General features: G+C 42.4%; 1 protein-coding gene across 1 annotated transcript in view; it reads left to right on the plus strand.

Moving 5' to 3' along the window:
* Positions 1 to 26,572, plus strand: part of NOX3 (NADPH oxidase 3) — a 55,735-nt gene that overhangs the window by 12,181 nt on the left and 16,982 nt on the right. Inside the window, exons 6-10 of the mRNA XM_046006516.1 lie at positions 818 to 999; positions 4,264 to 4,393; positions 9,468 to 9,560; positions 11,311 to 11,564; positions 17,525 to 17,684. Coding sequence (XP_045862472.1) covers positions 818 to 999; positions 4,264 to 4,393; positions 9,468 to 9,560; positions 11,311 to 11,564; positions 17,525 to 17,684 — 819 coding nt within the window. The remainder of the gene's footprint in view (positions 1 to 817; positions 1,000 to 4,263; positions 4,394 to 9,467; positions 9,561 to 11,310; positions 11,565 to 17,524; positions 17,685 to 26,572) is intronic.

A 26,572-nucleotide genomic window follows, 5' to 3' on the forward strand; every position in this document is an offset into this window, starting at 1 on the left:
GACAAAAGATACAGTGTGAGTTTATTGAGCTCACGGTTGGTCGTCTCAATGATAGTAACACAACGTATGAATACTAATGACTTGGCAAGGGTATGGAAAACGCACAGTAAATACAAAGTGCTTTGTGATTCATATTCTAGAAGGCTCTTTAACCATCCCTTGCACTCACAGGTCAGAATGCCAGTCTTTTGGCAGTGTCTACCAGATAAGAATAGCTGTATCTTTATTGATCACCTAGGATTTACAAAGCTTTATTCCAAGCCTCCTGAGGTGGCATGAAAGAAATGCAAGTCATGGTCCTTCCAATTAAAAAGCAAGAGCAAGGAATAACTACCAGGGGAACAGAATGTGCAGCTGCTTTATTAGGAATGCCCCTGAGGGATTTCTCCAAAAAAAAGTGTTTATTAATGTTAAAATGCAATTAGGCATAGCAAGCCACATTTTTATTTTAAAGATTCAAAACTTGAGATTTGGATTTATTTTACGGTATTTTATCTTAAAATGCATTTTCATATATTGTCTTCATTTCAATTCAACGTAATATCTTTGACAGAAAGGTTGATTTATACAGATGGAAAACATGTAAATGATTCAATTGCGTTTGATGGAATTAGAGCAAAGCAAATGTCTGCCATCAAACAGGGCAAAGGAAAGGACAAGGAAGCTCCCATCTTAAGTCATATGGGGACCCCCTTTGAGGCTAATATGCTCCTGATATGAACACCTTGAACTACCCCCTGCATGGACTCTCAAGTAATCACCCTAAAATGGAAAGGTAGAACAAAGATGTCAATGTCATGGTGCCTGTTTCTTTTAGAACACCATCACTGAATCGCTAACAACAATCGCGGGTGTTACTGGCCTGATCCTCTCTCTGGCTTTAATCTTGATCATGACCTCTTCCACCGAGTTCATCAGACAGGTCTCCTACGAGTTGTTCTGGTACACACACCATGTGTTCATCATCTTCTTTATCAGTCTGGCATTCCATGGAGCTGGGTAAGTCCATAGTGTGCTCAGAGTATAAGATTTTACGTCTGTGAACCTCAAAATCATCCTAGAAAGCCCTTTGGATGGAGGAACATGACTGGCAGGTACTAAAGGACACACAGAAGGTATGGAAAAGAGCATTCACTGGGGCAAACACCTTTTTTTTTAGTAACTGAAAATAAGCAACGTAGATGATGAAGTAATATCTTTATTTTTCTTGCTAACTCTGTTGGGGAGTCTTGACATGTTTATAAGATGCAGAAATTTTAATGAATGCTGGAGAACAATAAATCTGTGTTTCATTCAGAACGTATTTTTGCAATCCAAATTACATTAGTCAGGATATGTATTTCGGACACCCAGATGTCATTTCTGCTTAACCAAAACCACCTACTGGGAAAACCAGTGCGGGGGAGGGAGCAGCGTGCCAGATGGCAGCCAGACCAAGGCTCTGCCACTAGTCATCAGGGTGGCCATGTACAACTCCTTTCAATTTTATGGACCTCAGTTTCCCCATCTGACTTCTAGGATTCCTTCTTGCCCGAACATCTCATACAATGCCATTCCGGTATTCAATACTTGCCTGGTGCTATTAATCTCTCCATCAAGAAGCTAGAGTAGCAGCTCAAATACAATGTTTCAGTTCTTTCAATAGTCTCAAAATGACTCTGGACCAAAAAACCAACTGATGCCTGCTCACTAGTTTGTCCCCCATTAATTATTTCATAAACTGATGCCTTTTTTTCCATTTCACAATTTTCAGAGCACATTCATGTGCATGATCTGTTTGATCCTAACAACTGTCCTGTCCTGTCCCATAAAGAGGGTGAAATTATCCCTATTTTGTAAGGAGGACGCAGGTCCGGGGATTAAGTGAGTCCCTCCAGGTACCAGGACGAATAAATGCCGCAGTCAGACTCCCAGCACCAGTCTTCAGACAACCCAACCTTCTCTGGCGACAAGCCCTGCAGAACAGCTCTTCACTGGCTCTCTGGGGAAGCATTCCTTACACCTGCAGGAATGTGCACCAGCCCATCTCCTCTTGCACATTTTTCTCCCACCATTGCAGCTGCTGAGCCTGAACTCGGCTTCTGCCCTGACTTGGAAGAGCCTGGCCACGGAGACCTCAGGGCCTGGCCAGGCACACAGGACACAGTGACGGTGGGGCCCACGACAGGGCGGGCGAGGGGTGGGGGGAGGGTGGTGCATAGGGAAGCTCTGTGTGATTCACCTCCACCACCCCCTCCCGCTAACTGCTCCCTCAAGCTCAACCCTCCACTTCTGATGAAGGTCCCTTCTGTTGCCATGGCCTAAGCCTGACTAAGAGCTCCCCACCATCCACCAGCTCGTCTGACCCCCAGACACTGCAGAGGAAGCACTGCCCCCCCTCCCCGCTAGGGTATATGTTACCCTGGGGAAAAACTACCAATTCATCTGTTCATCCTTAGAATCCTAGTCAGTCAACGGTCCTATGTATGCTGCTGCCTGGCTGACAGCTTTCTAGTCTTTAAAATTGGCAGTTGGCTCTCCTGATGCTTGATTCCTCACCCTGACTCTTTGTATTTTGTGGAGCCGGATGGATGGTCCCAAAGTAACCAGCCCAAAAACTGCCAGACCCCCCTTTCTCTGTGAATTCTTCTGCTGATGCTGGGGCATTAACCCTTGTAGCACCATTTGAGAGGCTCTTCATAGTCCACATGGGTCTAGAACTCCTCGTCGCAAAAATCATGCACGTGTCACCCCGGATCCTGCCTCCACGCATTCACACAAGAGGACTTCGATGGGCCAGTGTTGCATTGGAGATATTTTTTAATATCCAAATAACATTTCATAAGATGAAATATTTTAGTCATTTTAACTTAGTTGAAAGGCTTATTTTGGGATAAGGGCTTCATTTAATCTTCTCAGCTTGAAGTATTCCACAGCCACTGTTTACAGCAAAAAGTAATTTGCAAATTCTATACAAAATGCCAAGTAAAGGAGGATTATTGGAATGTGTTAAAGCCCACTAATCTTTCTATTATGGGATAGCATAGATGAAGACATAACTTTTTTTTAAATTTTTAAAAAGATACTGCATTTGTGAAATGTTCTGAAGTTTAGATAATATAGAGAATGTTGCCTAGAGCTTGAGAATGATGGTGTTAAAATGTATAGAATCTTTTCATCTGGTTCCTATCTATTATTTGCCTTTCCCATGTCTGGGCTTCAACTGCTCATGGGAGATTCACAGATAGCTATATTCATCTAACTCAAAGGGATATTTTGGATGCCTTCCACATCACAGACTGGGACAAAGGACAAATTGTCAATTCTCCAGGCTGAGGTCTGAGGTCCCCAGGGTCATTGCCACTCCCTCCCCCAATGCCCAACGATGCAAAAGGGGACATGTTGCTTCATAGGTTACAGGACATGAACCTGGATGATGCTAAAGTTTTTCAGTCTGTGAGTATGTAAGTCAATGTTTTTATTCATAAACACCTAAGAACTGAGCAACTCCCAGACTGCATGACCTCAATTCTTAGGCTTTGCAGCCCGGTGCACCGATGGGTAAACCGAGGAACTTATACCAGAGCAACTTGTCAAAGGTCAGTTAGTGCTGCATTTGTGGCAAATATAATATAGCAGGATTACAGGACTCTTGATCCAGTGCTCCATTCACGAAGGCAGTCTTCTTTTTTGCTCTCAAATTCATCATGTAGTCCTGAAGACATACTTCCCACTGACCTATTTTGACCCTGTCAAACACTACGCCTGCTAGTGGTCACTGGGGAAAAAATATCATTATTCAGGGCACTTCTTCTGACTCCTTCACTTGAAAACTTCGAGGTACTCAGAAACAAACCAAAAAGGGTAGAAGTTAAATAAATCTGCAAAAGACCCAAATAGTACAAAGTTAGCCAATTAGCCCAAATCAGCAATCAGGACGAGATGTAACCTAATTAAATTCAACAGTCTACAAAAGGATGTGTTCAAACAATTTCCCTTCATTATGAATTCTCTAATATAGACACTTTCAATTTAACACAGGATACCGCAGAGGGGCACTTCTTTTCTGGGATCTTCAAAGTTACTTGAAGCTTCTTAAATTCCTATTTTTAAAGATGCTGAGAGAAATGAGTGACAGCCCGAGTTTCAAGACCCTTGAAGTGTTATTCCAGAGCCCATTGTAGAATATATTGTAGAATATATATCTGTGGTATCACCAGACTGCACAAAATCAATTTTAAATATTTAAGGTTTCATTTTGTTTTGTTTTGTTTTAATGGCAAGTCGGATTGTTCGAGGCCAGACTCCCGAGAGTCAACAGCAGCACAACGTCACCTTCTGTAGAGATCACTATGCTCAGTGGCAGAAGGCGGCCCCATGCCCCGTGCCTCAATTTTCTGGCAAGGAGCCCTCGGTAAGAGTGAACCCAAGAGCTTTTAAAAAATAGCTGTCTCCATAGTTAAAAGAACTGGAGCTTTATCTGCTTGAGAGAAAGAACAGCCCATGTCACCACTAGACAAAGCCAACTTTATTAAGTGTGCTAATGGAAAAATCTAGTTATGGATCATTTTAAAAGAGGTTCACTGCCAAAAGTGTTCTGTCCACTTTGAAATGTGCTCCTGCACTCGCATTGAACTGCGGATGTCTGTTATGGCGGAATGCACAGCACCGAAACTGCCAACGACCCCGTCTCTGGCTTGCCACCCTCTGCTCTGCAAGGTCAGCTCCCCATTCCCCTGCAGAACTGCCTCCACCATTCTGGAAATTAATAGCACCACTTCTCCAGCGGACGTTAAGCAACAGCCAAATGAGGAGAAGCCTGCCCTCTTTATTAAGCTTGCCTTCTTGCTTCCGACAACTTTGGGGATCAAACAAATGGGGATATTAAATGCATTTATTTCCTGTTCTCATTAAGCTCCCATGACTGAAATAATGATGGTAGACAAAAGGAGACCTAATTCATTAGAGTGGACGATAGCGTCCACAAGTTCTCAAAAGTAAGATTTCCTGGACCTGCTGTCATCATTACAGTCGGTAGCATAGGTAAATAGAAATAATGACCCTATTTGGTCTCCTCGGGATTCTTCGAGCAATGCAAGCCGTGGGGCAGCTGGGTGATGCATAAAAGCGAATCAATGAAGCTAGCAGATTAAAACTAGAAGGAAACAGTGCTCCCAAAATATGTGTCATTAAAAATGGAATAACAGCATGTAAATGGCGGGGGATTCAGGAAATGAAGTCATCAGCTTACGAGGACTCAAAGGATGGACTTTTTCTAAAATCCTCGAATATATTAAATTAAGCACTGGATTTTAAAAGTGAAAACTGCTAGGAGGAATGTTTAAAACCGAGAGTACTGGAATAGATGTGCCCATTAGACTGTGGTTCTTTTAATGGTCAGTATAGATTGTCTCTGTCTTAAACTCAACTATTGGTAGCCACGACCCAGCCTGCATATTAATGAGGAACACGAATGCCTCTCTAAAATCTTCAGCTACCTCGTCTCCATTAAAAAAAAAAAAAAAAATCAATACTCTCCCACACCTAATGAATACAGACCAGATCCCGCTCCGCAGCGGATGCTGACATTAATTATTATTAAAAGGGGGGAACTTACCCATCTCTCTGTTAACTCTCCCCTGCTACACCTCCTTGCACACCCAAACTCATGTTGTCACTCTTTCTCATTATTTTTAATGGATCCTGATTCAAAGCATGTGTGGGCTGTGTAATTACTGCTTGGCTGAATGTACAATATTCTCTCTGATGTCTTATAGACACTGAATCCAGAAGGCATCCCAAGGACAAGGGCGGGCTCCTGCGCTCCGCTGCACCGCATCTCTCCGTATCTTCCTCTTTGCCTCTCCTGACTTTTCACAGTACTTTCATCGATAGAACATTTATCCGTCCACCTTCGGTGGTGCACTACCGTCCATGTTAGGAGGGAGAATGCTTTTTGTACATCACCGCGGAGATACCGCACTGATCGAGGGAACCAATTGTTCCTTTAACCCCCTTCTGCGTCTGACAAGGCTCCAGAGTCCAGAGCTGTTCATGGAACGTGTTCTCAAAAGAAGCCTGGTCTTCCTTAGTCAAAGAAGCGCCTTATTTTACTTAATTACATCAACAAGTGACAATAATAATAATAATAAGGTTAACGCTTTTTAACTTACCAGGTCATGATGTCAACAGTAGGGGAGGAAGCTTTAACTGAGTAAACGTCAGTGTAGTAAACTTTTTCTAAATGGCTGTCATGTGCTTGGAGTTGCGGTAGACGCAGGATCCACAGACATGACTCTTTCCCCCGGAAATCTTATTGTCTAGAAAAAGAGGCCGTTTATAAATGTAAAATAAAATTAGAGCCAGCGTGTTCTTATTTTCTGGTAGGAATGAAAAACCAGGAGTGAAAGTGGAAGAAACAAGTTTCATTATGGCAGCTTTTAAATCAATGTAACTTTATTTCCATCGTAAAATATTCACTGTACCATGACTCTTTGAGTATTTTTGGAGAAGAAAAACTAAAGCAAAGAAGCCATAGCGTGTTTGAGCATGAAAGAAACCTCGATGCTAAATAGCCCCGCCACCTTACATAACAGGTGGAGAGCCTGTGGCCCAAGTTTTCGTGTCTTCCCTGCGGTCACAAAGGACATTCCCAGGAAAGCCACATCAAGAACCCAGAGCTTCTATGGCCACGAACTTTCATCTCTCCTCTCTTTGGCTTTCATTCTGGAACTCCAGGCTTCTCCCACCCCTCATTTTTTCCACTCTCTGCGGCTCTCCATGAGAACAAGCCCTTGACACTCTATTTATCTCTGTGAATAAAGCTAAAACATGTAAGAGCCTGGAGGAAACCCAACCAATAATGTTCTCCAACTCTCTCATTTTACAAAGCAGAAAATTTGAACATAAAAGACCCAAGATTTTCCACAAGTCATACGTGGAGGGACGGTAACTCCAAGACCAGAAACCAGGTCTTCTGAGACTCAGTTCAGGCGCCCCTCCTGCTCTGCGCTCTGGCCTCCTTCTGTCTTTGCTCACGCTTCCTATCCCAGTCATTGTGCAGGATAACCTAAGACTCACCTCTGGCCACTGCTGTCCCTCACTCCCTAACTCCCAGAGGCTCCAGGATTATCACGGTATACCCAAACTGCGCTTTCTCCTCCTGGAGCAATTTATATACTAGAGCAGACACAGAACCGAGGACTCATAGCTCACATTTTCTTTCCTGACTAACCACACGAAGAAAAATAACCCATCCCATCTTTTTTTTTTAAGATTTTATTTATTTATTTGACAGACAGAGATCACAAGTAGGCAGAGAAGCAGGCAGAGAGAGACAGGAGGAAGCAGGCTCCCTGCTGAGCAGAGGGCCCGATGTGGGGCTTGATCCCAGGACCCCGAGATCATGACCTGAGTGGAAGGCAGAGGCTTTAACCCACTGAGCCACCGAGGCACTCCAATCCATCCCATCTTTATCAATATGGAAGAATCCAAGACCGTGACTGATTTGACACCTTCAAAATGAAGTGATGTCTGAAACTTTCTAAAATGGGCGTGGAATATTATTTATAAAAGCACATAGATACTATGTGAGCGTTTTTGCAAATATCTCTCTAAGCTCTCATAGAAAGAATTGCATTCTTGTTATCCTTTCTGTAAATATCCAAACCAATTCTCAAAACACTTTGTGGTTCATTCAAGCATATGAGACTGAAGAATTCATTCCCGTGGTCTAACCCCATCCTTCGTGTCTACCCCTTCCCGACTTCTCCCATCCTCTGCTCATCACACCGGCTCACCCACCGCATACGTGGACAAAAGGTTTTATTCTCTCTGCTATTCTGAACACGTCGCTGAGCCCCACTGAGGCAGAAAAGAATAAGTGGGTCAAATTGCTTTGTGTTGTACGCATAAATCGAGCCTTTCTCAGGCCAATAAGAGGCCCCCAAGGAAAAAGCAAGGAGGGTTAATGTAGGTGAACAGAGGTGCCAGGCACACAGACCCAGCAGTAAACAGAAGAGAAATACACAAGCGAGATAACAGAAGCAAAAATAACACTGAAGGGCTTGTGACCCATCCCCAGAACAGACAAAACGAGAATGGGTAAGACTAACTAGCATCAAAAATGGTGCGTCAGCTAGAAAGGGTTTAGGGAACATGAGTTCAAAAGGATGAGATAGCCTTCCTGCTCCTAACGTAATGTGCTAGTAGGAAGGTTGAGGTACACTTAGAATCCCAAGCAGAGAATTTGGGGAAGTTATGAAAGGCTTGAGTTCCAGTCCCAGCTCCCTAGGATCGAGTTCTGTCTCCCTACACCATGCCACCCATTCCCACAAAGGAAGGATTTTTTTCTTCTTTAAATGAAGAATTAGATGAGATTTCAGAGAACTCTTAACATTCTAAAATTCAATGAATGACTGAGTCTCTAATGTTTTACAAAACAAGGCTCAGCAGCAATGTCTGCACACGGGACAGAAAGAAGCATGATTCCGTGATAAGTGCACAGGCCAGGCAGTCAGACCCCTCTGGGGTCATGTTTTGCGGGTGCACCTTTGGGACCTGGACAATCTGTTTGATCTAGCTTTGCCTCAGTGTCTTCTTCCGAAAACCAAGAGAATACCATACACCTCATAGGGTCCTTGGTATCAGACCTAGTGTAAGTCTTCAAACATCAGAAGTTCCCAGTCCCTCCCTTCCAGGGGAAGGGGACACCTTACGTTTGTGCACAACACTCGCCCAAGACTAGCCTCCTGGCAAACTGATCATCAGTAATACAGATTAGTCTCATAAAAGCTTAACGTAGGAAAGGATTTACTCAGAATGGAAATGTACGTTGTCACAATCGTCCAGAAGACTGTGGAGGATACTGTTCTGATTCTGGAAACCTGCATTTAAAGTTCTGAGACACAGCCTTTATGTCTTATTCCTGATAACAGTGGATATGCATACTTGTGTGAGTGTGTGTGGGGGGGGGGGGGTATGGGCATGTGGGGGTGGGTGTGGGTGCTTTTTCAGGCAGAGCCCCCAATTGTGACACATTGTTGGCCCAAAAAATTACTGTTGAAAATGTTTTTATTTAATTTTCCATGTCCTACTTTGGCTCAGGAATGTAGCTCTGTAAGCCTTTGACTTTGGCTGAGTTGGGAGCATTTATGACCCTATCATACGTAACATAAACATCAATCTGCTTTCCTATTTCTTTGCAAATTCAATTATTTCTAATTACATAAAGGCAACATTGATCAAGTAAGCATAAAAACCAATACAGAAGAGTTTAATCTCTTAAATAAGCTTGTAGGCTTCAAGGAATAATTGAATCTTATAGTATTTAATACAAGGAGATATCTTTATTGTTGATAACTGGCCCAAAGTTAAAGGAAAATGTCTGAATCCCATCATGTTATGTATTGATTTGGTTCAAATTGAAAATATTTGGTTTCTATTTTCATTTCCTTTTCCCCTCTCTCTCTCTCTGCTGTTCTCTACAGGCTTGGAAATGGGTTTTAGGCCCTGTGGTCCTATATGTGTGTGAAAGAATAATGAGGTTGTGGCGGTTTCAACAAGAAGTTGTCATTACCAAGGTATGCGTGTAGCTTTATGTCTGAATAAAAGCCTGAGTGTAGATGAAAATTTTTTATTAGCCCAAGTTTTTAATTTGCCATTTTTATTGCAGAACTGTCTGTAATTTAGAGGCCCATCTTCTGTTCTAATGATTGCTTGTATCCCGCGCATCTTTTAGTGTGACTAATTTTACTGAAGACAGAGATCAGGGCTCCAGACCGAGACACAGAATTCTGATAAAGGTTATGGAGCCGCCCAGGAATCATCCATTCTGCTTTTAATTTCAGTTTCTCACTGGGGGTTGGGGAGGATGGGCGGGGGGACAGAGTCAACTTGACATTGCCCATGGTCACTTCTAGTACAATCACTTCCTTCGACACGTAAAGATGGTGATTTTGCAAACACACAAATAATAGACAGACATTTTCAAAGGCACACACTTCCACTCGGAAGTACTGAGCAGAGGACAGAGAACAGTCTTCCTCAGGTTCAGAGACAGAGGGAGAGCAAGGGTGGGGGGAGCCTAGTGAGTGAGAGCCCCAGGAAGTGTTTTCCAATTTGCCCCCACCTCCTCACAGCTCTCCAATTTTCACCACATGCTGGAGGAAGATGTGAGTAGCTAGACCAGGAAAAGATGCGTAGGACCCTGAAAAGTACCAAAGACCCTGCCCCCAGTGTTTTAAATGCTCCGCTAACCAAACCTGTATTGCTAATACAATATTAACAGAACCTCTATCTCCTTAACTGTCTCCATGAAAGGAGATGCATAGAAATTGCTTCATATTTCTGTTTTAAGCTGTTTCCGTGTTGCTGCTTTTAAGTTAAGCACCAAAGGATATCAGGCCACGTCAAAAGCCAGACAGTAAAACTTCTGGAAACCCACTAGAGCTGTTACTAGGGAGACAATTTAACAGCAGAATCAGAACAAATATCAGTAGGGAGATGGGAAACAGAACCAATGATTAAAATGCTGTGAGGTTCTCTTCCGAATGGAAAAATACTGTCACAGGATCTAGATATTTGCTTTTGCTCCCTTTCGTCTCCAGCCACAAAAGAAGACATCGGAGCCTAGAGAGATTTCTTTTCAGGAAACAAGACGGAAATCAGTTCCTTCCTTCCCATAAGCAGCACGTGGCCAGTCTCTTTAGCGATGAGAGTCTGCCTGCTGCTTCCTACACCTCAAACTCAGAGCCTGAGCAGGACAGGGGATGAGACCTGACTAAAAACAAAACAAAATGAAACATTTCACCGTGAATTTGGAGACAGTTTTCCACTTAGAATGAGACAACAACAGGCTTAATCAACCAGAGATTGAGAAAAGAAACAGATCGTTGAAAACAGTACCAAACAGGGCCTACGTTTTAAAACCATGGAGACAGCTCAGTAGGTCTTTTAATAACTCTAAGCATCATTAAGTGCAGGATCTGATATGCTGAATCCTATTGTCTTGATCCCGGCTAACGGAGCTAGTGAGAGCTTGGCCCTTGGAGACGTAAAGTCACGTGTCGGACAGCACGTGGCACCTGGGTGCAGCTACCCAAATTTGGGATGGCACTCTAAAGGAGATAAGCTTCATGCTTGCTGGAGCTGCCAAGTCCAATATAAAAGGCATGGCAAAGATCCCTGGAAGGAAATAGCAAATGGCAGATGTAAAAGGATACCTCAAAAAAGCAGATTCTAAAATTTAAAAAACCTCTGGTGGAACAAAAGCCATTGTCTTCGCCCTTCACCTGAGAAAAAAGAGAAAACGACTGTCTTGCTCTGATTTAGGTGGTGAGCCACCCGTCTGGAGTTCTAGAACTTCACATGAAAAAGCGTAACTTTAAAATGGCGCCGGGACAGTACATCCTGATCCAGTGCCCATCCATATCCCGGCTGGAATGGCACCCCTTCACCCTTACCTCGGCTCCTCAGGAGAACTTCTTCAGTGTCCACATCCGGGTAGCGGGAGACTGGACGGAAGCTTTATGTAAGGCCTTTGGGGCAGAGGGACAGGCCTCGAAGGAGCTCTGGAGCCTGCCAAGGTAGGAGCCTGTTTCTTTTTTACATATAACTTAGAATAGTATAACAAATAAGGCATTTTTGTGCATCAACAGGCTTCCCAAATCCAGCAATATCTTTATTCTAGATGGCAAATGTTAATCTATTTTTTTTAATTTAAGGACCTATATAAAGAGGATAATTTAGTGGATTTCCAGTAGAAGCAAGTACATTTCTTAAAAAAAAAAAAAAAAAAAAAAAAACAACACAATATTGGACAAAGGCAGGCAACGATCCAGGAAGAAGGAGTATTGTGCTTTCTCAGCTCCAAAACAACACTTGGCTAGTTATATGCAGCCCGCGGTGATTAAGACAGCCCTGTGAACTTTTTGCTGGTACAGTCTGAGGTCTTTATGTTTGTTATTTTGGTCTTCCTAAGGAGGAGGCTTTCCAGGCAGAGTGAGGCTGGAGAAAGAGCTGAAAAATTGCAGACCGAAGCTCACAGAGTGATAAAATGAGTGGATGGCGAAGGAGGTTGTGCCGTTCGGTCCGTCGGTGCTGCCTGTGTGTATGCCACAAGCACCGGTGACCCACATTAGACGCCAGAAATAGAGATGGCAAAACACTGCCTCCTTTCTCTAGAACTTCGAGAGGCCAAATGCGATCATCAACCTGCAGGCGGAGGATGTAATGTCGCCGTAAGGTCGATGTGCAGAGGGTCGGCCTGGGAGGTGGAGAGGCACGCATGACATCCATATTCATTTCCTAAGGTTGTGGTAACATACTGGGCGGCCAGCAACAACAGAAATGTATTCTCTGCCAGTTCTGGAGCTCTGGGGCTGGATCTAAAGGACCACAGGGCTGTGCTCCATGTGCAACCTCTATGGGAGACGCTTGCCCTCCCTTCTCCCCATTCCCGGGGTTTTGCCAGCAATCCGTGGCATTCCTTGGCTTGCACCTGAAGCAGTGACTATCCTTGTCATCCCATGATATTCTCCCCTCTCATGTCTGTGTGGCCTCTTCTTGGAAATCTGAGTCCTGTTGGATTAAGGGCCCACCTGCCTCCTATATGACCTCATCTTAACACCCCTATTTCCAAAGCAACTCACATTCTGAGGTACTGGGGTTAGGACTTCAACCTGGCAACAGGGGACTTGATTCAGACAAGCCTGGGCTCCAGGGTCGATTACCACTCCTTGCCCGCCTTTGGCAAACAATGTTTGAAGTTGGTTCCCATTCTCCCAGCAGGATAACTCAAGTAGCAGGCCACACCCGTGTTTAAATCCCCAGGAAAATGGACACACATAAAAAGGGTTAAGAAAAACATTTTGAAAAAATTTGATATTTCAAAAGGAGCATCAAGAGACTCCTTCTCCTGCCGTCCTTGGAGGGTGTCAGGAACTACCGAACAGTGGCCACAACCATAAGAAATCAGGTGGTGCACGCTATCAGGACGCACTTAGAAGGAGCTTCCTGGGGCAGGGTACTGCCTGCCCTCCCGTCTATGTTCGGTGCCTGGAACAGTGTTGGACATATATTGCACGTGGAGGAAATATTTAATGAAGAAATTGGTGAATACCTAGACTCCGTGTGGATGTTTTAGCTCATCTTTAACGAATATTTACAGGTGGGAGACTAGGCACTAGAATAAATGTAAGGTGCGGAATCTAGTCAACGTACTGTCCCTCATAGGACACTGAACTCTGACTGTAGAGCTCTGGGCTTGCTTGTGTTTACTGGCTAGGAAGAGTCACATGCCTTCGTTTCAAACGTTGAAACTAAAGAGTGGTATGACAACGAACCAAGTGTAAACATCATCTGGTCAGACCAGAGCTCCAAGTCAGATGGCAACACCCAACTGCTCCTCCATTTAAGACCTTCTCTTTTTAATCATGGAACGGAAGCAATGTCACAACAGTCTAAGATTCAGAATGCAATGCAAATGCTTAAAATCAGGAGTAAAATTAGACACACACACACACACACACACACACACACACACATCCCTGCCCTCCTTTTGGCATTGCCAAGATCAATACTTTCATCCTGTTGCTAGCCTCGTCTCTACTCTTAGTGTATACAGTTATCTGGTCTGTCAACCAACCTAGCCTTTCACAAACTGGCTAGCATTTCAGCCAATACCCCAATGAGAACTTGGAACATGCTTCTCAGGAGTCAATAGGCTTACCATCTGTGAGGAGCCTTGTCAGCTCACAGCCTGACACGGTAGGACCTCTCCCCCTCCCCCAGGCCTCCCTGGGCTCCCCTGCCCCAACTCTTGCTCCCTCCTTGAACTCAGCCATTCTTGCAGCCTTCTTGACTTTCTCCTACACTGAGCACACTCTCCTAAGCACCTTTATCACTGCTGTTCCTTCCACCTGGAACATTCTTCCCCAGATTTCTGCTAGGTTGCTCCCTCACACTCCCCACCCCAGGTATTTGCTCAAATGTCTCCTCGTGAAGTCTTTCCTTCCTGACTCATTTGAGACAATGACCCCCAGTGGACTCTCAGTAATCACTTTGTCTTGAGCCCTACTTTATTCTTCTGCATAGTACTTATCACCACCTGACATACTAAATAAATATCTGCTCATTTATCTGTTTACCGTATATCTTCCCACACTAGAATAGAAGTTCCATAAGACAAAGGACATCATCCATGTGTTTCACTTTGTTGTCTTGTCTTTAGTGCCTAGAATAGGCCCGAACTCTTAGCTGGTGCTCAATAAATATTTATTGAATGAATAAAACTGAGTTGTTGGAAACAGTGCAGTTTCCCTTCGTTTGTTAAATTCATTTGATCTCTGCTTCTATACATGTGTAGGCATAGGTATTAACAGTAGAACCAAAAGAAACCCTACAATTTCTTCAATTCTTCAATATATGAAGAATCAGAACGTTATTGGACTTCCTTGAATGATTTTATCTCTTAGAGTTGATTCAATTTTGAATTGAATCAAACATATGGGAGAGAGCACTATAATTTTTCACTGTTTTGAACCCAGAAGGGATTTAAACCAGCCCCAGGAAAAAGCGGCGCGTGGGTGGCTCAGTTAGTGAAGCGTCTGACTCTTGGTTTCAGTTCAGGGTATGGTCTCAGGTTTGTGGGATCAAGCCCTGTGTGGGCCTCTGCACTCAACAGGGAATCTGCTTGAGGATTCTCTCTCTCCTTTTCCCTCTGCCTCACCCCATTCTCCAATAAATAAATAAATCTTAAAAAAAATTTTTAAACAAAAAAATACAAGATTTTGTCTTCTGAGGTAAAAGGGAGGAATTTCTCAGAAATGATGCTGGAGTTTTCAGTGGTATAAACTGCTGCCTAGAACAAGGACACCAGTATCCAACAGCCTGGGGCAAAAGCCCAGTTTTGGGTGTGATCTTAGAGGGTGTATGTAACTGACAACCTCGGTTTCCTTATCTGTGAAATAAAGATGATAATCCTACCTAAGCCTTTGTTTAGGATTAAATGTGATGGTCTTTAGAAAGCCCTTCACATACTGCATAGTTAAAAAAAAAAAGGTTAGTTGTTATTATGAGCAAACTAAGAAAGAGCACCTGCTGCAGAGAGGTCAACGACAGTGATGATCGACAGGGAGAACATGCAGATGAGCAAAGGCATTGGGTTCAGAGAGTCGGGGTTGGAGGTCGATGAGGTGGGTGGGTGTGCGCCTGACTTTAAGCGAGTAACTGTGCCATGTGGATGCTGGAAAGTCTACTCATTTTCTCAGCTGCATCATTAAGCTCTGTGTGCAAATCAAAGAGGAAGTAGCTGAGTGTCATAAGCAAGAATTTGTGCAAAAGAAGCCAATTCAGGATTGTGAGAGGTCTTGAGAAATGGAGACATCTTTGTCCAAAAAAAAAAAAAAAAAAAAAAAACCAATCGGGGAGTTGTGATAGCCACAATCAACCATTTAAAGTCCTGAGACAAGAAAGGGAAGAGACCTGGTATGTGTTTCTCAGGAAGGCGAATGATGCGAGTCCTCAGAAAACAGATTTCAGTGAGACATGAGAAAAACCATCTCCTGCTTTGAACTCCCCCTGCACAGAACAAGGTGCCCCTCAATTTAACATCAGAATGGGATGAGCTCTAGGGGTAGTGGAAGGAAGGATTACTATATTAGCAGGGAAGTTGGACTAAATATTTTCTCCTGCCTTTTCCAGCTTAGATTCTCAATTCTAATTATCTGCAAATGTGTTTATTATGTATTTCTGTGGATTATATGACACAATTCTTCTTTGGGTTTCATTGTTATCTTTTCAAATCAATGTCAAATAAATCCCAAATACAACTAATTATAAAAACAATTAACAGTAAGACATTTTAATCCTTGGACAGTTCGTTTTTTCTCTCTCGATTCCCCTTATCTAATTATTTATAAACTAATCTACGGTGGGCTGAGATACTAACCCTTTCTGGCTAATGACCTTTTATTTTTATTCTTCCATTTCCATATATCAATATGTAATAAAGCCTTATTAATTAAGATTAACTTGAGGAGAGTTAATTTGAATTATTAGGAGGTCTGGCATATGGAATATTTAAAAATAAAACCCAATTGAACTTTCATGAACACATAGTAAGCCCAAATGGGCCAACCTCGGGTGCCTTCAACAGACACCCCTTAGGGAATGGTTATGAATAACTTAGAAGCCTTTTAATTAGCATATCTTTGTTCGTATGTAAATGTGTGCTTTTGGAATAGTTGAGGTTATTTAATACATTCTGCTGACTGAAATATTTTAAACATTCCCTTTACAATTTATTCAACGAATTGTTATTGAACAGCTCCATGCCAGAGAGCATGCATGGACCTGGGATGTTGAGGGGAGCAAAGACAGACCTGGCTCCTCCCTCCGGAGAACTTGTGGTCCAGTGATCAAGACAGATGCAAATCAAATCATGCACACATGCCCAAAAAACTGTAAAATTATGAATGCGATGAGGACTCCAGAGGATAGGCACATGAGGCTATAAATTATATAAGAGGGGATTTGGCCTAGTCTAAGAGGCCCAGGAAGCTTCCCCAGGGAAATGATGATTCAGATAAGACCTAATGAAATGATAACTGTTAACCAAGTCAGGAGAGCAGGGAGAAATTAGGACAGAGTATTTTCTGGTTACTTGGGTTTTTCCATGCAAAGGCCCCGGGGCAGAAGGCTGGTACTGTGTATTTTAGGAAATGAAAGAAAAGCCAGCGTGGAGAACTGGTGTTGAGAAAGGGAGCAGAATCCAGGGGCTGGTTTATTCTGGACCACATTCAAGATAATCGTATTCATTCAGTAAATATGCTTCACTCTTACAAAGAAAGATTTGCTAAGCAAAGACAAAACATCAGTGCCATTCCAGGCAGAAACCCAGATTTTGAGTTCGCATCATCCGAAATAACAAGTTTTAGAAATTCCATATAACTGACAAGTTATCTCAAAATCACATTTATTCCCAATGAACGGCTTCTAGACTAAAATTATATGGATGAATAAAAAAAGAATAAAAAATAAAACTATATGAATATACTAAGAGGTGGAAATGACTAAAAACAGGAGAAGCACAGTAGCGACAGGATAGATAAGCCTTTAAGGCACTCTCTGCTTCTGCTTTATTCCTCTGATAGCAGCTGCAGAAAAAAAAAAAGGAAAAGAAAAGAAAAAGCCATGGCCTCTTCTACCAGGCTTCATGATGCTTGGATCCAAAACAAGCATCTGAGAATTGTGAGAGCTTGCCACGTGGGAAAGGCATGAGCCCAAGCCAGAGAAGCAGGCTTTGTCCTTCCGTGAATGGCACCTGGATTGGCCCATGTGGTCATCCCCCATCCCTATCCCTAGGAGATAGGCCCCCATTTTCCTCTGCTAAGTCCGTGCTCCCCAAACAGAGCACCCTCAAGCACAGAGCCAACGCCCTGCACACCCTTGCGAACACATCCTATAAAAGGCACCGGTTGAGGATGGCTTTGTTTTCCGGAGCAGAGCGTTCTGAGTGTCACAGGACCACACTTTGTGATTGCAGGTTGGCAGTGGACGGGCCGTTCGGAACCCCACTGACGGATGTGTTCCACTACCCAGTGAGCGTGTGCATCGCCGCGGGAATAGGGGTCACTCCCTTCGCCTCTCTTCTGAAATCTATATGGTATAAATGTGAGTCACAAACCCAGCTGAAGCTGAGCAAGGTATGGAAAAAATCATTAGTTCACACTCACATGGATTAAAAGTTTCACTATCCTTCTATCTATCATCTGCCAGTTCTTGGGGAGGATTTTAATTAACTATGAGGGATAAACTCAAGGATCCTTCACTATACTTATGTTCTTAAAAATCTCCATTTGGTATTACATTTATGAGAAGGGTTGTGTCTAATCTTGTTAAAGATGACAAGACATAAATTTTATTGCTTCATTGCCATTACAAGACACGTAATTGCTCATGTCAGTAAAATATGGACGGGCTGCAAATGGCTTTGTGACCGGGCTACTCTTAGCGATATTAACAGGCGGACTTTTCCTTAGTCTCTTTAGTCTGAGACTATGACACCAAGTGTGCAATTCAGCGTCTTCCTCTCATGGCCTCAGGGTCTTAACAGGAAGCAGAAATGCCTCAGTTGAGATTCATTGGCCTGCTTGCTTGGTGTTGCCAAGCTCCCAATCTTTTTTCTCATTTCTTGAATGTTCTCTGACAAGACACCTCCACAGTTGCCTGCCTTCCTTTGTTCTACCCATAGACAGTCCATACTTTAACCCTCTGAGGAGCCGCAGGAGAAAGGGAGCCATGTTAACACCGAGTGGTGTCCATTCAGGAGGACTCCAGTTGCCAAGCAAGCCTGGTTCTGGGCCTGATTCTGCCACTTCTCTGGTTCACACTTTGGTTCTAATTTCCTCCTCTAGCAAAAGAGTTTGCTTGATTAGATTTGTGTGTCTCTCTAACATGAGTTAGATGTGAACATTAGTCACGTGCTATGGTCCACTAAAGAGAATTCTGTGGTCCAAAGAAGCTACTACCAATCCCATTCTAGAAGAGTAACATCATCTAGTGCCTATTAAATAAGTTCTGTAGGAAAGAACCTCCTTCAGTTTTGCTTCAGCCATCCCTCCCAAGCTTAGTGAGCCACAGAAAATTTCTCCACCCAGAAGTTATTAAGGAAGAGCATTCTTTGAAGCACTGTGGGCAATACCAGATCTCTAAAGTTGGGGCTCTTCCAACGAAGAAATAAGAGAAAAATCAGCTATCACTTCCTGAGTTTCCAAGTGACAGGTGCTTGACATACATTTTCTCATTTGATTGTTATAACTCCCAACAACCTTATATAGTAGACAATAGCAAGCCTGCTTTTCACACACACAAAAAAAACCCCTGAAACTTAACAAACCAAAGTGACTGTCCTAAAAATACATGGGTAATAAAAGGCAGAATAAGGATTCAAACTTAGATCCATCTGGCTCTTTCCATGACATAACAAACATATGGTAGATATGACTGCCACCATTGTATTGTAGGCAGACTGAGGGATCCCTGGCCAGAGAATCCATCCCAGCCTGATTCTACCCTCTCTAGAAGCATCATCCTGAGCGGCTCAGGTCACCTCTCTGAGCTAGGTCTCCTGATCTGCACAACAGAGAAAGAAGAGTCCATATCTAACAAGGAGTTTTAATACCAAAGAGGACAAATCAATAATATGATGTGTAAATAATGTAATGTAAATGTGTATAAAATGATATAAAAGTTCATTATAGCTGCCAAAGATGTAGATAGATCACTAGTACTCCTGCTACTAATAGCTTAGATTCATCAAGTCTTGACTTCCTAGCAGGCAGGATGTTAGGCATTTTATACATACTGTCTCACATCATCTTTTTAAGGAACTCACCATTTTTAGTCCCATTTACAGATGAGAAAACTAAATCTGATCACAAAGCTCATAGGAATGATAGCATCATAGTATCAAATTATCATAATTGTTCTATGGGATAAGTAACATCCTCAGTTTACTACTGAGGAACTCAAAACAGCCAGCCAATAAATCGTAGAACGAGAGAGTTCGAATCCACTCCTTGAATGCTGACTCATCGTATTTCCTCTATACTGCGATAAGGTCAACAAAGTGTATTAGTCTGTTTGGACTGCTTTAGCACAATACCATAGACTTGGGTCACTTACAAACAACAGAAACGGGATTTCTCACAGTTGCAATGCTGGGAAGTCTAAGATCAATGGACTGGCTGACTTGGTGTCTGAGGAGAGCCTGCTTCCTGGTGGACAAGTGACAGTCTTCTGGCTCTAACTTCCCATAGCAGAAAGGGGTGAGGTAGCTCTTGGTAGTTTTGGTTTGGGGGTGGGATTTGTTTTGTTTTGTTTTATTTTTGGTCAGCAAGAGTCAAATTTGTTGACTCGCAGTTTGCAACTCAATGAAGAAAAAGTAGATACATAGGTTTAGAAGTCTGCAGTCTTTTTTTATAAGGGCACTAATCCCATTCATGATGGTTCCTCCTGTATGAACAAATCACCTCCCACATATGCCACTTTCGAATAGTATTGCGTCAGGGATTGAATTTCAAAATAGGAATTTGGGGGGACACAGACATTCAGTCTATGGTACAAAACCAGCACAACAGCTACTCTTTTGTTCACTCGGATCCCCCCTCCTGGCAATGCTTTGTTACAGTTTATGAGGATTTCTCAGTCCCCTAAGCATTTTCTTTCCTCTCACTGTCTGCCACGTAAAACCTACCCACAGAGGCAATTTCTCGTTCATGGTTGTCACAGCACTAAAGGTCACATTACGTTTCACACATGATGGATTGCTGTCTCACTTCCGTTCACTTATTCACTCCGTGAATATCTGCTGAGCACCTACTATGTTCCAGACCTTTTGATACTGACATGACAAGCCTTTCACTCTCCTCACACCAGACTGATACCAACTCATCTTTCTCTCAATAACTGTTATTAGTGTGCTTTTATGTCATTTCCCCTCATAGATTCTAGGCTCCTTGCGTATGACTTCTTTGCATATCTTTATAAGGAGATATACAAACGCACACACACACACATACATATGCACACATTGCAATTTTGGAATAAATCAATGAGTGAATAAATGTCTACGTGCCAAAATGAACAAATGGCTTCTATGTAATTTTTTATAAAAGGCTAGATTACTAAGATTAATTCATCTTTTATTTAACCAAAAAGACTACTTGTTCAATAATTTTGTAATTCAAAGAATAGGTTCCAATTATTTTACTACAAATAGGAAAAATTCTTGTAAGAACCCGCAAAATCATAAAGCCCGTATAGGAACCCACAAGATCCTGATATCACTTCCTCCTTCACTGTTTCATTGTTATTTCTGGGCTCTGTTCATGGGGTTTCTCAAGGCTGTTCCAGTGGGAGGGTTAAGCAGTTACCACAAAACTATAAAACAGGGACATTGATCTCTATCGCCCCTCCGAAAACCCAAAGAATTAGAAATTTAAAAGCCCATGTTTTTATAACTTGCCGAAATCGGGGACAATATTGAGTCAATATTCCACTGAAAATAGAGGTCAGAATAATGCTATATGGAAGAAAGAAAGCTAAAAGCTTAGAATCACAAAATAATTTGAGAGGTCTTAACCTTCCAGCTTTGCATATGACCCTGAACGTCAGCGTCTGTACTTAGACTGCGAAGTGATTTGTCCAAAGTCATCTAGTTGGTTAGCTACTGAGTCACATTGGAAGCATGCGTTTCTAATTTCCACTTTCCAGCCTTTTTATGCGAAAAGTGAGATTTCATGCTATTGAGAGTTTACGCTGAAAATTTCAGTTAAGACCACCTGGTTAGAGTCTGCGTGCGGGAGAAAAAGTTTAAGAAGTTTTTCTGTTTCAAAGCCACATTGTGTTTATTTGACTACAGCTATTATTAGGCTTAGTAACTAATATTTGTCAGGACCACCTACATGTACTTGAGATATAAATACTCTTTCCATGAAACTGTCAGCATCTATATAATTTTTAAAGTCCAGGAGAGCACAGCAATACATATTCATCCAACTAGTCCACACAATTATGGATCTGGGCTATAGTTTCAGATTGTTCTGTTCTGTAACAGACAAAGGGTGGAATGCAGCCTAGGGGTTCAGAGGTGGAAATTTAAGCCTAAAGGGCTAACTGAAATCAGGTGGGATTTTCTCCCTCCATGCTAGACCAGTTCACATAAAGGAATACATTTTTTACATACAAACCCGATGTTGTAAGTCCACAATTTAAAAAAAAAAAAAAAACTGCAAAGATTTCTTGGTTGCTACCATTGCGAGCTACATCTCCTTACCCTTCTCCTCTGCCATGTTTTTCTAGAACACTTCTAAGTAAAATGCAGGAGAATAGCCAATAGGATGCCTGCTGCTTCTCTAGGATCATGTGTAGCACTTTCTATTTGAATCTGGTGTTTAAAATTTCTTCCTAACTATCTTTTATTTTTAAAGATGGCGGGGAGGAGGGGGACAAGTGGTTAGGAGGAAATTTCCCAAGAAGACAAAGTGAAAATAAGTAGAATGATGGCTTATGGGGGGGGGGGGGGAAGTGGGGAAAAGCTGTAATATGTGAAAGGGGTATTTTCAACACAAGAGTATGAGCCAAACTTCACTTACTTGGAGGCAGAGGAGCACCGGTCGCTCACTCCTTCCGGATGAGGGAAGGGGGTATGAGTGGTTGAGGAGTCTCTATGATGCAATTCAAAGGACGCTGATTGCTGGAGGTGCAAATGCCCCATAGCAATGAACAACCTCCAACGCCTGCCTAACGGGATGATTAATTCCACATCACACTCAATTTGTGAAAAGAGCTCTTGAAAAAAAATTAGGACAGTTTGCTTGTGCAAACTGTCAAAATGATGAATGAAATAAGTGTGTGCAAATGGGGAGGGGGGAATGGCAGGCATAAATATATTGGCTTATACATTTTAGATCCCCAAATATCACAGCCGTGTAGATAGGGTGGAGAGAACGGCCAACTAGAAGATTTGGTTCCTTTTCCTAACTGCATATGTAATCTTCAGACTATAATAAGATAGATTATAGAAAAACCAAGATAATCTCATTTCTCCATAAATTGTCTTCCTTCATCACCCCAATAATACATAACCATGATAATGGGTATTTATAGTGTGTCCCATGCAAGATAGCCTTGGGTCCTTAACCTAATATAATAAACAGATAATTCAAATAAAAAGACAGCTCAGGCCAGTGGGAACAAGGCAAAGAGGCCAAGAAAGGCAAAAATCCATACTCTACTTAAATATATTAATAAAACAAAGGAGAGCCTGTTCTCTTTTCTAATGAATGAAAAATGCACTTAATTTAATCTGTTTAGTTTGAGAAATTATTTGTTTTCCCTTTCCCTCACACTGGAGCTCTGGCTACTCCCGGAATTGATCATCTCCGCTAACCACTGACAGTGTTGTAATAAATTGAACTGGGGAACACAAGGCCACGTGTGCCCCTCCAGAAGACACCTGTGCCCCCTCATCTTTCACTAGACACCCTCAAAAGAATTCAGGCCTCACTACTGCCCTGTGGGGAGGTGACCAGTATTAATAGTTTTAATACTTTGGTTTATTAACCACACAAGCCATGCAAGACCATAATGTCCTTGTAAAAGACTCAAATAAAAAATAAAATAGTCAAAGGTCTCCCTTCCTTAGCCTTCCTCCCCAAACTAACTACCGCCACCACTTTGCTCTCCATTAAACATTGGAAGATGTCTCATTCCATTCTTTCTCCATGCATTTACACCCATACGCATATACAGGGTGTTGCTTTATTTGTACCTGGAGATGTGGGCCAGGGAAGAGAGAAAGAGAGAGGCACTTTGTTTTCGTTGCCCTTTGTAATATGGCTTAGAGCACCTTCAGCGTCAATACCCACTGACTGACTCCGTTTTGTTTGGTGTCATCAGAGTATCCCAAAGTATGGCTATCCCCTTCTTGATGTAATGATTTTATTATTAATGAACATTTTGGTTGCTCATGAAGTCTTACTAACTATAATTAGAACAAACTGAGGCACCAACAAGGTCAGTCCTCCCTCATTGGGCCAAGCGGTAATATAGCCATGAAATAATTCACTATAAAAATCTTCTAAAGAAGAAGTCTTAGAGACTAAAAATGACTGACAAAGATTGGTCTCAGTCTTATAGTGGTTTACCAGAAAAATTATTTTATAATTATATTTCCTTAAAATGGGACATGGAAGCCACATTAAAGAAGTTTCTCAATAAGAAGGAAAAGTTGCTTCAAAATTTGTTTGCCATTTTATCCATCCAGGAAGACCTTCGCAATAACAACAAAATAAAAACCAGGATGATAATAGCTACCATTTATTGAGGATAATAAACATTCATTTATGTTTTCTAATCAGTCACAGTCTTTATCTTTTTAGAGAGAAAAATTCCTTTTTTTGGAAAATGGTCACAATCCCCTCAGGGGAAGTCTCCATCACCCTACTTGTTTCTGTCAGTTCCGTGTTGTTTTGTACAGCATGGATATCTTAGCGTACAGCATATAGTTCAAGATGCTATAACAGAAATACTATAGACTGGGTGGTTTACACAACAAATGTTTATTTTTCACAGTTCTTGAGGCTGGAGGTCTGAGATCAGGGAGACAGCATGGTTGGGTTTTGATGAGGCTTCTCTTTCTGGCTTGCAGATGGCCACCTTCTTGCTATGTGCTTCCTCATGTGATAGAGACAGAAAGAGCTCTGGTCTCTTTTTATTCTCAGAAGGACACTAATCCCATCATTGGAGGCCCCGTTCTCATGACCTCATCTAAATCTAACCACCTCTCAAAGGCCCACCTCCCAATGCCATCACATTGGGTTTCAACATATAAATTTGGAGATGATACAAATACTCAGTTCCTAACAGTGGGGAACAGAAGGCGCTGTCCAGAAGAAGGCAAGGTCACAGTGCAACTCCATTGGCCTTCTCTTGGGTGGAGGCATTGGTCAAGGTCAGGGTTAACCTTGGCACCCCATAAATTGCATCTTGTTTAGTACACACATAGCATGGAGTGTGCTTTACTAGTGAAGGGGTTCCTCAGTTGGGACCACATCCTTATCAATGTTAGGGTTCCCAGACTGGTGCTGGGAAAAAAAAAGTTGGGCTTCACCTCTTCTCAGTGATCACCACCTCTATAATTCACAAGTGCCCAGTGGGAACACAGGCCCCCAAGTAAGTCAAAGATTCCCTTTGCTGTCTCTAATATAAACGTGTGTATTCATTCTGTAAGCTCCTCCAAATGACAGTGAGGAGAGCAGCATTCAAAACTAACAGCTCTGAGCACTTAATGCCTGTGTCAGACCTTGGGCCAAATGCTCCCATGAACATACTTTTCATTCTCACTCATAGGTTGCTTGTTCTAGAGGGTTGTTATCTTTGTTTGTTTATATATGTGGTGATCTAGGTTCAAGTTAAAAAAAAACTTCCCCCAGTTACCCAGCTTGTAGATGGTGAAGGTGGGAGTCTAGGACAGTTTAGAGGATTCAAGGGCTCACAATGTCTAATTACTCTGCCACACAGCATCATAAAACTATGTCCTCATGTACAGTTTCCTTCTTTGGAGAGATTCTGGGCCATAAATTAATAGATATATAAATAAATAGTTTTTTGCTTCCATTCCATTCTCAGGAAATGTATTTGGGATCAAAGAAACACAGGTTGTACTGTGTTTGGGGATGCCTATCCAGGCCATGAGACAGGGAACATCTGTGGACTCTGCTAGTAAAATAGATAAGTAGCTTTTCTAACTTCATTTTCTGAAATTATTTCTCAAAAAGTAGCACAGGTCCATTTCCTTCTGGCCTCAGATCTCCTTGACCTTGTCCATGTGCAAGTCTGCAGAATTCTTAGAGCTGTAAGGAACATGGGGAGGTGGTGGCTGTCAGAGAACAGAGCACTGTGCGGGGCTCACACCCAGGCCCTCCGAAGTGGAGGTGGCTGAGTTTGGGATGGGTGGTCCACGCCAGGAAGCATGTGACCCGAAGGCCTGCGACAGGCCACATGCACACAGCACTCCCTAAAACCATTGTCCACTCCTGGAGTCATCTCCTAAAACATCTGGGACTCCATTAGATCTACAGAAACATGTGGGATGAGTCCTGTTAGAAGCAGTAACTTTGTTCCAATGAAAGTTCAGAACTTTCATCTCTTGAAGGAGGATGGCTTTCTGTTAAACAAACCTTATTCAAGTAACCTTAAGTTATTTGGGTCCTCTGATATCAGCTACAGAATTCTGGAAGCCAAGCTTTAAATAGGTAACTGATTTGGGGTTTTTTATTTTTGGACACCGAGGAGGGGCGAGTATTGGGCAGATCACAGAGGTGTAGCCTGTTGTCTGGGGTATTTGTTCTACCAGGGACCAGGTCTTTCCTACTGGACGAAATGCGGAAGTGGAACTGCCCTGTCCCTTCACAGTGAGTGTCCCTCACCGTTAGGATGAAAGAGAGTCAAAGTAAATAGCCTCTTTCTCTGTTCAAAGCCTTTTTTCTTCTTTTTCTGCCTGAAGCACTTCTGAGCCTATTCAGTGTTCCTTCATTGCCTCTTGCACCAAAGCTGCCCAGTGTCACCTCTAAGTCAATTACAGAGGGAAAAACACACAAAGCCATTACAAGGAAGTAAAAAGTATAAAAGGCTTGGCAAACCCTAAGAAGGCTGACACACTGCTAAGCCACAAGAAAGCAAGGACAGGCATGATTTCTATTTGAAAGGATCAGGGTCAATGTGAGCAGGAAGCTAAGATGTGGGCATTTTTCAAGGAAGGATGATTGAGACTAGATCTGAAATTGACAAGTTTTCTAAAAAGTAAGTGGGGTATTGTTCCTGTATGAATGTATCTGAAGCACATCCCTTAAGGAGTGGAAATAAAAGAAAATAAATCAATGATGTTTGTTCTCATCCAAATGCCACCATCAATGTTTCTAGGTAAAACAACTACCACCGAGAGCAGGAAGGAAGGGGAGGTGCATCGGTAAGAATGGTATTAAATTCAGTCAATAGATCTTGTTTCCACCGGGAGCAAAGCAAGTCA

The sequence above is a fragment of the Meles meles genome, chromosome 5, assembly GCF_922984935.1.
Source record: "Meles meles chromosome 5, mMelMel3.1 paternal haplotype, whole genome shotgun sequence".
Classification (NCBI taxonomy): Eukaryota; Metazoa; Chordata; class Mammalia; order Carnivora; family Mustelidae; genus Meles; species Meles meles.